We start from the raw sequence: 12,027 nt of genomic DNA on the forward strand, positions 1-12,027 counted from the left end.
TTGCAGCAAGTTTCAGTACAATACGATTCATTTGCTCAGATTTGAACCAAAGCATCCTTGGCACCTCCCAGCTATATATATATATTGTCTGAACTTGCTATTGCTGTCTCAATGCACTGAGCAAATTGTTGGAGCTGTGGGCTGACAAGTTTGCAATCAGCTGGAGTTTGTCCTAGCATTTAAAAAGAGACTGTTGAGATAGTTTGCACATTGGTTTTAATTTTGCAAATTTGCCAAGGTCTGGGGAGGCTTCCATTAGCAAAATGTACTTCCTAGATTCAAAAAAGGAGGGAAACAAAGAGCAGGAAATTTTACCTTAATATATGTCGAAGTGAAAATGCTGGAGGCTTTGTTAATGACATTTTAACAGGGCCCTTAAAAAAACACTTCAACATAATCTAGCTGAGTCAACACAGTTTTCCAAACAAGGAAATTATGTTTCACCAATTTATTGGTGCTCTTTGAAGAAGTAACATGTGCTTATAAAATCAGCCATTCTCAATGGGGGTCTGACCCCCCCCCCCCCAACTTCCGGGGAACACAACACATTTAAGTAAAAGCCTGGGATTTTTTTTCACCTCAGGTAATAAATATTTTTATGTAGTCAGTAGGCAAGGTTAGCAGAGCTGGAACTTTTCTCTTTGAAGCGTAGAAGGATGAAAGGAAATTTGATAGAGGTCTACAAGATTATGAGAGTCCTAGATAGGGTGGACAGCCAGCACCTGTTTTCCAGGGCAGAATCAGCAAACACCAGAGGACATGTTTGGGGAGACCACAGGGGTAAGTTTTTTTTATAAATGCAGAGTGTTGTGTGGGTGCCAGGGATAGTGGTGGAGGCTGAAACATTAGGGGTATTGTGAGAATGAGGTGTCTGCTTTTTAGTTACAGTTAGAATTTAAAAGGCTCATTAAAATTCCTAAAGAGGAACAGCAGCGGCCAGGACCAACTAAAAATGAAATGCAGGCTCATTAACAATTAAAAATAACTTTGTAATATTTCATTCTTCCCTCCTGAACAAAAACACTGGCAGTATCAAGCAACACTTAACAGGACTACTTCTATCCATATCTATTGGTAGGTTTTGGTACTCGACCAGATCTCCTGGTGGGTGGTAAAACTGAGGCTTTAGTTCAGCACAGACCCTGCATGAAGAACAAATCTTCTTGACATCTTCTGTAGAAAAGGGGAGATTCTTTGCAGCAAAATGCAGCATCAGGGACCACATCTCTTTCCCAGGACAATACTTTATTGTGTAAGTAAATGTTGCAAGTTACAGCTTCCTTTCTTGAATCTTCATGTTCTTTATCTCTTTATGCCTTCTACTGTCAGGCATAAAGTTCACACTGACCTCTGATCAGTAACCAAGCTAAATTGGCACCGTGCTAGGTAGTGGCTTCATTTGCGCACTGACAGTCACTCCATTATGTCATTTTCTTTTGATTTTTGAATTGTTATTTTAATTATGACCAATTAATTTAAAAAAATTAACTAAGTGATTAAAGCTTATATATTGAATATACCAAGGGAGTTAGTTGGGAGGAGTGGGACGTGTTGGTTTCTGCGGGATTGTGTGTGTTTTTGTGTCTTTGGTCACAACCTGTAAAGTAGAAGGAGTTAGTGTTGTACTGGACAACACTCATTGGGAGGGTTTTTTCCATATTGTTCCAGGAATCAACTTGCATACATATGTTATTTTGTATTATTGCCTTTCTCTTTTTTCTTGTTTCGGATTGCTAGAGGAGGTGTGTACAGATACACAGATTTTTGTTGGATTTGGAGGAGACCTGCAGGACGGGGTGATGGAGAGGGATTGATGAATATTTGCATTAGATGAATAAGGTAATTAAGTTTGTTTATTTTAATGTTAAAGGGCTAAACAGACCAATAAAAAGAAAGTGTTAACATATATTAAAAAATTGGCAGTAGATATAGCTTTTCTTGAAGAAACACACTTAACTGAGAAAAAAAAACATTTGTAATTAAAACAGATTGGGTGAGATATGTAATGTCATCTTCATTCACTTCTGAAGCATGAGGTGTAGCAATTTTGATTGAAAAGAATCTTCCAGTTAAGGTCCACAATATTGTTACAGGCCCTGCAGGTAGATATGTAATGATACACTATCAAATTTGAGTAAATTGTGAGAATGAAAACCTTGGTGGCTGCTTTCCAAGCTTTACTCAACTTAATTGTACAGTTACAGTTAGAATTTAAAAGAAAGGTGTGTTCTAAATTTCTAAAGAGGAATGGCGATGGCCAGGATCAACTCAACAGGAAATACAAGCTCATTAACAATTAAGAATAATTTTGTAATATTATAATGGGAATTTAAGAGACTCTTTGACAGACATATGGATGAAATAAAAATAGAGGGTTACAGGGTAGGGAGGGTTTAGTATTTTTATTTTTAAGGAATATATGGGCCGCCACAACATCGAGGGCCGAAAGGCTTGTACTGTGCTGTAGTGTTCTATGTTCTAAGACATTGCCTAGAATGGAGGGCTAGAGATACAAGAAAAGACTGGAGAGACTCGGTTTATTGATAGAACAGATACCATTACAATGTTTAAAAGGCATTGAACAAGTACAGCATATTTGGATAGAAAAGGTGCAAAGATATGAGACTCATGCAGGGAATGGGATTGGCATAGATTAGTATCATAGTCAACACAGACAAGGTGGCCCAAAAAGGACCCTTTCTGTGGTGTTCAATTCAATGGCAAATTTGGAACTCTTGTGTAAATGGCACTTGATGCCATTTTAATTAATTTTAGATTTTTGTTAATGAGTGTTATTAAGTAATGTCAGAAACAGGGAGACATAAAGAACTAGTATTCCTTCGCCATTCAGTCTGTTAAGTTCCACTTCAATCTTTCCTTTAATTGCAAAAGGTACTGACCTGGGCTTAAAAGAACTTTAGTTTCAATGACTGGTTTCAGGTGAAAAGATGAAGAGCTAAATGGCCAACTCCCACTTTTGGGGGCAACAAGTTGCACAAATAGAAGGCAAGTTCAGTGGAAGAAACTTCCATAACTTCAAACAAGAGAACTAAATAAATATTAGAATCTAGAACACTTTGCAGGGTCGAGACAATTGCTCCAACAATGGATAATCCAAGCAAAGGGCTGAATGGCCTCCTTTAATGCTGTCTCATTCAATGATTCTATAACAATGGAATTCCCCCCGTTTAGGTGAGTGTCACTTTCACCTTGCCGTAACTCCCAATTCATTCTGCAAAGGGGTATAAGACTCAGGAGAGTCCTGAGGAACCACACCTAGATTCTGTTCCACTAACCTAGAGGCTTCACCATGCACCTAGAGGATAATCTGTAACAGGGTGGACAACAGGACATTCCACCAGAAGCCCAGCTCTTACCCACACTGACCCACAGCAAATGGGTAAAGTAGTGGGATGGGGAGGTAAAGTTTGAGCAGCAGGAGGCCATATTTGCCAAGTGCGCCCATTTTTAGCTACAATTTTGTGTGAAAGTGGAAAGACAAATCTAGATCACTCTTTTTGTTGACAAAAAAAACCTCACTTATCTAGTTTTAAATTTGGGAGTGATTCCTTAAAATTAGTCACAGGATACACAAGATTTCCACAAGAAAGTCTTGCCACAATCTTCCTGTCTTTAGGAAGGGATTATATTCATCCAAAGGAAGATGCAAGGCAGAGGTCTGTTTGACTATAAAATAAAAACCTGATCTTACCACAGCCAAGCCAAGTCTGAAGACTATCCTGATACCCAGCCTAACCAGACACATGTATCCAATCCTCTTGGGCATCCTTGGAGGAGCCAAACTGCAGAGGGAAGGGCCCACAGCTTGGCTCACGGCTCCTTCAGTGGATTTCACTGCCGGCATTATCCTTGGGATCCTGCCCTTGAGGTACCATCTGGATGTCTTGGGGATGCCTCAGTTCTAGTCTCAGTTCTTTGCCAGCTGACCATTACTACAGACATGGCGTTTGCACACCACCACTCAAGAAAGTCAAACAGGCGTTTTAAAAGCAAATATTAATGAGGACTTTTCAAGGCTGACGTGACCTAAACCCAACACACATAGTCCAAATCAGTTTGGCCAGCCAGGCAAAATGCTTGGGTTCATAGATTCATCGTTATCAGCACAGAAACAGGTCCTTTGGCCCTTCTTTGTCCCTGATGACCACAAAGCATACCTAAGTTAATGCCTATGTTTGGCCCACTTCCTGCAAAACCTTTCCTATCCATGAAGTGCTCTGGGACATCCAGTGAAGGTCTTGCAATGCTAAATGAATACATCTTTTCTTTCTATTGAAGCCCAGAAGTTTTAATTTTTTTTAAAATTCAGACATACAGCACAGTTACAGCCCCCACCCAATTACACCCCATTAACCAACAACTCCTCAATGTTTTTGAATGGTGGGAGGAAACCCATGCAGACACGGGGAGAACATACAAATTCCTTACAGATGGCACATGATCTGAACACTGTTGTGCTAACCACTATGTGAATCATGGTGCCCTTACGCTGACCCTACCACTTTTTGTTGTTATGATCTCAATATCTTGTTGACAGAATGTTTCAGACAAGCAAACCACTGCAAGGAGAGGGTTCCTGTTCAATATGAATTGCCATCAAAAAATTGCCTAGGTCTCAGGTACCAAACAGAAACTCAAGCCCCAACTAATTAAGGGAAGTTGTCTGGGAAGGTCAGAGTAAACAGATTAAAAGGAGCAGAAAAACACTCGGATGGCCATTCTCGAAGAGGGCAGGGAACTCGAAAAAGGTAAGAGAAATGATCATTTAATTAAAAAACAGTCAACTCACTTTTTTCCTTTGATCCTTTTGTTTTTCCCGGAATTCCTCTAGTTTTCTAATTTCTTCCCGCAGGCTGCTTGCTAGCTGGATATGTGAAAGCCCCACGTTCTCCATCTCTGCAAGAACACAAACTATTGATAGCAGTCAAGGCCTGTAGAGGCTGCAATCTGGAGCTAAAAATAAACTGCTGGAAGAACTCTGTGTGCCAAGCAGCATCTGTGGAGGCAGAGGGAGGGGTCGACATTTAAGGTCAAGATCTTGAATGAGTACTAAGGGAGTTGAGGGGAAATAGCCAGTATAATAAATCCAAAGGGTTTCTATAAGTACATTAAAAGTAAAAGATTAGTGAGGGATAAAATTGGACCCCTTATAGATAGTGAGGGTAGGCTGAGTGAGAAGTCAGAGGAAATGGGGGAAATTTTGAATGATTAGGGAAAAAATATTGAACCAGTTGAAGTAAAGAAAAATAGTGGGGAGGTCATGAAGCATATAAGGATAACCGAGGAGATAGTGATGGCTGTGTTGAAAAAGATAAAGGTGGATAAATCTCCGGGACCGGACAAAATATTCCCAAGGACACTCAGGGAGGCTAGTGGACAGATAGTGGGGCCATTAACAGAGATATTTAGGATGTCACTGGCCACGGGGGTAGTGCCAAAGGATTGGAGGGTGGCGCATGTGGTTCCGCTGTTTAAGAAAGGGTCTAAATGTAAACCTGGGAATTATAGGCCCGTGAGTCTGACGTCTGTGGTGGGCAAGTTGTTGGAAAGTGTTCTGAGGGATGGTATTTACAAATATTTGGAGGTACAGGGATTGCTAGGGAGTAATCAGCATGGTTTTGTCAGGGGTAGATCATGCTTGACAAACCTGATTGAGTTTTTCGAGGGGGTTACAAAAAAGGTTGATGAAGGGAAAGCTGTGGATGTTGTCTATTTAGACAAAGTTCCCCACAAGAGGTTAGGAAAAAAGGTGGAGGCATAAGGTATAAATGAGGAGATGGTGAAATGGATTCAGCAATGGTTGGATGGGAGGTGTCAGAAAGTAGTGGTAGAAAATTGTTTGTCCAATTGGAGGCCAGTGACTAGTGGAGTTCCTCAGGGATCGGTCCTGGGTCCACTATTGTTTGTTATATATATTAACGATCTGGAAGTAGGGGTGGAGAATTGGATAAGCAAGTTTGCGGATGATACAAAGATTGGTGGTGTTGTGGACAGTGAGGAAGATTACCGTAGATTAAAAGGTGATTTAGGAAGGCTGGAGGTGTGGGCTGAGAAATGGCTGATGGAATTTAATACAGATAAGTGTGAGGTGTTACATTTTGGAAAGGCAAATCTAAATAGGTCACATGCATTAAATGGTAGGCTATTGAGATGTGCAGAGCAACAAAGGGATTTAGGAGTTGTGATACTCAGGTAGATGGTGTGGTGAAGAAGGCATTTGGAATGTTGGCCTTCATAAATCGGAGTATTGAATTCAAGAGTAGGGAGGTTATGATGAAATTGTACAAGGCATTGGTGAGGCCAAATTTGGAGTACTGTGTACAGTTTTGGTCACCAAATTATAGGAAAGATGTAAACAAAATAGAGAGTGCAGAGAAGGTTCACGAGAATGTTGACAGGATTTCAAGGTTTGAGTTACAAGGAAAGGTTGTGCAGGCTGGAGCTTTTTTCTCTGGAGCGTAGAAGATTGAGAGGGGACTTGATAGAGGTGTTTAAGATTTTAAAAGGGACAGACAGAGTAAACGTGGATAGGCTTTTTCAATTAAGAGTGGGGGAGATTCAAACTAGAGGGCATGGTTTAAGATTGAAGGGGGAAAATAATAAGGGGAACATGAGGGGAAATTTCTTTACGCAAAGGGTGGTGGGGATGTGGAATGAGCTTCCGACAGACGTGGTCGAGGCGGGATCATTGGTTACATTTAAGGAAAGACTGGATAGTTACTTGGATAGGAGAGGATTGGAGGGGTAGGGACCGGGTGCTGGTCAGTGGGACTAGGAAGGTGGGGATTTGTTACGGCATGGACTAGTAGGGCCGAACTGGTCTGTTCTGTGCTGTAAGTGGTTATATGGTTATAAAGAGGTAAGGGGTGAGACAGGCAAGAGATGGAACCAGGTGAGGAGAGGGATAATGGAGCCAGCTAGGGGGTGGGAAGGGGAGGGTAAAGACTACAACAGTCTCAGCATCACCTTCTAACAGGTTGAAAAATATTGGTTAATGGCATTGTCTACTGTTTCTCATGTACTGTACTGGGAAAAGGATTCCCAGATCCAGTTGCTCATCCACGCGATTAAACTAATGAGTTCATTCTGTGGAAATGAGGGTTGTAATTGTTTGTTAGGAGTAATCTGGAAGTGATTCAAATATGCACAGAATCCCATGTCCAGCTAGACCAAATGAAAATCTATTAATATTGTCTCCTTACCCAGACAGTGCATTCCAAGATCATACTTTTGTCTATTCAGCAGTTTCTATATTACAGCAGCAAACCCATGCAAAACATACTCTACAATTGCTCACAGTAACAGAGCTAAATTTTGCATATGCTCACGTGACATTCAGTCACAGCTTGGAGAAGACAAATACTTACGTTGCTTAAAGACGTCGAATGCTCTCTTCAGTGTACTAAAAGGGAGGGGGGGGGTGAAAGAGACTGGGGTGAATAACGAAGTACAAGATGAGGTGGATGTAGTTGCAAATTACTGAGAATCACCATAGTACACGACTGGAGTAAAACATGAGAGTCTGCAGGCACCAGGATTACTTTATAGAGCAAGGATAAAGATACATAATCAATGTTAATGCATCTTTGCTCTATAAAGTACACGGTTTGACCTGCTGAGTTTCTCCAGCATTGTGTTTTACATAGTACACAATTGGTCTAGTTTCCACTGTCCTCCACCCCCACCCCAACTGAAGGATGAAAGAATCTAAATTACTAGTTAACAACGTCACTGGCTGAGTCCCATATTAAGAGTGACTTCAAATAATTTAAAAAAATTTACACTTCTAGATAGTGTTTTATTTTCTAACCTTACTCCGCGCTCTTCAACTGGTCAAGACAAAATTAAGGGTGACACCGTCAGCATAGCAGTAAATGCCACACTACTGCAGCACGAGCAACCCGGTTTCAAATCCAGTGCTGCCTGGAAGGAGTTCGTACATTCTCCCTGTGACTTGAGTGGCTTTACTCCAGGTGCTCCGGTTTCGTCCCACCCTCCAAAATGTACAGGGTTGGGAAGTTAACTGGGTGTAATTGGGCAGCACGGATTTCATGGGGTGAAAGGGCCTTCTACTGTGTTGATAATTTTCAAACAATTTAACTGTACTTTATGATTCAGGGTCCTGTGTAGGTCAGACCAGAAAGGGGTAGAAAGAGTTAATGAGGGGGTGTCATATTATACTTGCTGCGAGTGTTTCTTTTCATCAACGTTTTGGTTACAATCGCAAACTTGTTATTTCGAAACTTTGTGAGAGAAAAAAAAATCACCTCAGAAATGTTTATGAAACTTACTTCAGTTCATTTTGTCCACACACTTTTTTTGACAACGAAATCAAATCCTTGCCGTATCTCTCCTCGATGGAAGCCCTGGTTCACAGAAATGTAAGAACGTTACCATTCAGTGCAGAAGGCAGATGTCCATAATGGACAGCAGAAAGAAAAGAAGGATCAAGAGCCTGCACCTCATTCGATAAGATCATGACTGATCTGCCTCACTGAATGTATTTAACACACAAATTTTAATTAGCTCATAGATAGAACAATGCAACACAGGACAGACCCTTCAGCTCCCGATGTTGTGCCAACCCATATATTCATTCCTAAAAAAGAAAAAAGTGCTTACCCACCCTACTCCTCTATTTTGCTTTGAGCCTCCTAAATCACCACCAATTGATTCACCATGATTGATACTAGCCTTTGTAGCGTGAAGGGTCATGTGACTCCTCAGGCAGGAACCTAGTCAGAAGCCACCACATCCATCAATCAAGGTCAAGATCACCCATACTGAGCACTCACCTTGACACTGGCCCCTTTAAAAGACACACACATCGTCATTGGCTCCTTTAATCCCCTGACCTAGTTTGGGCATACCTGGGCCAGTTGGAGCCCAATATGTAGAGCAGTTGGGACTCTTTTCTCTGAGGAATGAACCCCAAGCTCTACTCCAGGTCATGGGCCAGAGACGATGCTGGAGAATCAATGGCAAGGTGTGTGCCAGTAATGGCTTATTGTGATGCTCGCTAACAAATCAGTGTTATATCACATTTCTTCTCTTCCAATTAATCAGAATGCTGTACCCAAGCCGGGTCCAGGGGTAGCAGGTATTTAATGCGATTTGTCTGGATTATCAACTTAGTTGCATCTAATGTGGCTGTACTGCTTGTGCCTTGTCTGAATGTCTGTGTTCCCTGTGGAGACTTTCCCCCTCAGGAAAATAAAGGTCTTTTGTGATAATCAATTTGTGTCCAAACTCGATGCTTCTCAGACCCACTGATCCCTGTTGCTCACATCACAGCCTTTCTATTTCATAATTATTCATTCATTTCAAATTACATTTTCCAGTGATTTAAACTTTTGTCTTCTGATCAATGCTACTTAAGAAACAACATGATTATATCTTTGGACATGATGGTTGATTATATTTTATTCACCAGAGTGCATGGGTACTCGGGTAACCCAATACCGAGAACCATTGGCCCATCCAGTCCATGCCGAGCTATCGTTTTGCCTATTTCCATCAACTTATTCCTCTCATAATTTTGTAGGCATTTCCAGATTCTTCAGCTGGCAGCAGGGCTATTAAGACAGTTTTTTTTACAAATATTATTTTGTGTAATATTAGTCTCTATACGTTCCATCATTGGTGCATGAAATTTATTTCTCTTCACTCAGTAGGTTGATAAAGCTTACGATTACTCATTGAAATACATTTGTTTGGGTTTTAATGTTGTTCTTGGCAATCAACTGGGAATTTACATCTGTGATCTATCTCATCTGCATTCAGATCCTGGAGCAGAAATAGAACCTATCCACCCCTTCCCCTAACCCTCAATTCTCCTAATCTGTGCATTCAATGAGGCAGCTTCTAGAGGCTGTGAAAATGGAACCAGCGGGCATAGCTTCAAGATTCGAGGGACTAAATCTACGATAGAGATGAGGAAATGCGAGAGAAATGCAGAGAGAAGTGAACCTGCAAAATTCTCTACCCAAGGAAGTAGCAGAGGGTCCATCATCAAATATATTTAAGACGGGGTTGGATAGATTTTTTTTGGCATGGAAGAGGAATTAAGGGTTATGGGGAAAAGGCAGGCAAGTGGAGTGGAGTCTGAAGCTAGATCAGCCGTGATCTTATTGAATGGTGGAGCAGGCTCGACAGGCCAGAAGGCCAATTTCTGCTCCTATTTCTTATGTATTGATCTAGATACTATTCCTTTCATAAATATGTTTCTATAAGATCCCCCTCATATACTCCAAAGAGTATAGACCCCGGCTACAGGCTACTCAGAAGATAACCCCTTCATTTCCATAATCAACCCAGTGAACCTCCACTGCACCACCTCCAAGGCCAGTATATCCTTCCTCAAGACCAGAACTGCATGCAGTACTGCAGTTATGGCATAAACAATAACCTGCACAGTCACAGCAGAACCTTCCTGCTCTTAAATTCAATCCCCCCAAGCAGAAAGACCAACATTTTATTAACCTTTTTAATCACATGCTAAATCATGTCCAAATCTCTCTGCATAATAACAAATTGCAATTTTTCACCATTTAAATCATAGCCTGATCTATTCCTTTTCCTTCCAAAGTGGACGACCTCACATTTATTGATGTTGTTCTCCATCTGCCAAACTCTTGCCCACTCACTTAACCTATCTCTAATCTCTGCAAACACCATGTCCTCGACACAATTTGCTTTTCCACTCAATCTTTAGACATATCAGAAAATTCGATATTCTACGCTCTGCCCCATCTTTCAAAAATCATCTATGTACAGTATATTTTGAACAGATGAACCCAGCATTGACTCCTGTGCACCCCACTAACCACTGATAGGCAAAGAGAGAAACATTTATTCCAACTCTCTTTTTCCTGTTGGTTAACCAATCCTCTATCAAGAGAGATTTTTTTTAATACTAATTAATTGTTGCTTTAGCTGTACTGTTAAATAATAATAAATACCAGTATCGTTGAATGGTCCTTTATAACTCGAAGCAATTTCATCTTATTATCCTCAATCAAGTCCCTCCCTGGGCTTATCCATCTCTCCCCATAGTCTCCTCCAGCCTTGCAACCCTCAGATCTGTGGGTTCCTCCAATTCCACTCTCCTGTGCATTTCCAGTTTCCTTTGCTTCACTATTTGGGCTGTTTTCAAAAGGTTTGGCCACCCTCAATACAAAGATGATGCATGAATTTTTTTTTTAAATAGATGGTGTGAATAAATAATTATCTGTAGATACAGGTATCTGGAGCAACAGCACTGGAGGAACCTAGCAGGTCGAGGAGCATCAGTGGGAGAAGCATGGTCAATACTTCAGACTGAACCACTTCATTCGGACGTATTTTTCCAGAATCATTCCCCGTTTTGATGAAGGATTCCAGGAAAAGTTTACTATCCTTTTTTCTCCCACTGATGCTGCTTGATCCACTGAGTTCCTTCAAATAATAATTTTAAATTCTTTGGAAGGAATATTGTCAGGGATGCTAGGCAAGATGGGAACTCAAGTAAATATAAAAGCTTCATCACATGACATTTGGCCAGCTATTAGTCTTTTTAACCTGTCTTCTTCCACCAAATGTAACAGTTTTATGACCAACATATAAACTAGGAACATGTCTTGACCCCTCAAACCTGCACCACCATTTAAAACTGTGCCTGATCTGACTGCAACCTCAAATCCACAGTCCCACCAACCTCCATCACCTTTTATCCTTTGCTTATCAAGTATCTACCTTAAAAAGCCTCCCTCCTCTTCCAATATCCTAAGATGTGTTCCCCATGAATCTCAGAGAAACATCACCCGTTGTTCTTCTCCTATTCACTATTGGGTTTGAAAAGAAACAGCTGGATCATTGTCCTTGGAGAAATCTGGGTTGGGTTGATGGAGGTGTGCGTAATTATGAATGGTTTAGAGAAGGTAAACCAAGACGAACTGTTCCTTGTAGAGGTTATTCAAGAAGCAAAAGGTGCAAAGATTTCAAATTCTTGGCCAAAAAATACCAAAG

The 12,027-nt window shown here is 40.9% G+C and overlaps 1 protein-coding gene across 1 annotated transcript in view; it reads right to left on the reverse strand.

Annotated features, from left to right (window-relative positions):
* pstpip2 (proline-serine-threonine phosphatase interacting protein 2) overlaps window positions 1-12,027 on the reverse strand; it is a 210,050-nt gene that overhangs the window by 100,063 nt on the left and 97,960 nt on the right. The window contains exons 3-5 of the mRNA XM_069923777.1: window positions 8,313-8,387; window positions 7,389-7,423; window positions 4,811-4,917 (exon numbers count right to left, since the gene is read on the reverse strand). Of these exons, the coding sequence (XP_069779878.1) occupies window positions 4,811-4,917; window positions 7,389-7,423; window positions 8,313-8,387 (217 nt within the window). The remainder of the gene's footprint in view (window positions 1-4,810; window positions 4,918-7,388; window positions 7,424-8,312; window positions 8,388-12,027) is intronic.

This window comes from Narcine bancroftii, chromosome 3 (genome assembly GCF_036971445.1).
Source record: "Narcine bancroftii isolate sNarBan1 chromosome 3, sNarBan1.hap1, whole genome shotgun sequence".
NCBI classification, from domain to species: domain Eukaryota; kingdom Metazoa; phylum Chordata; class Chondrichthyes; order Torpediniformes; family Narcinidae; genus Narcine; species Narcine bancroftii.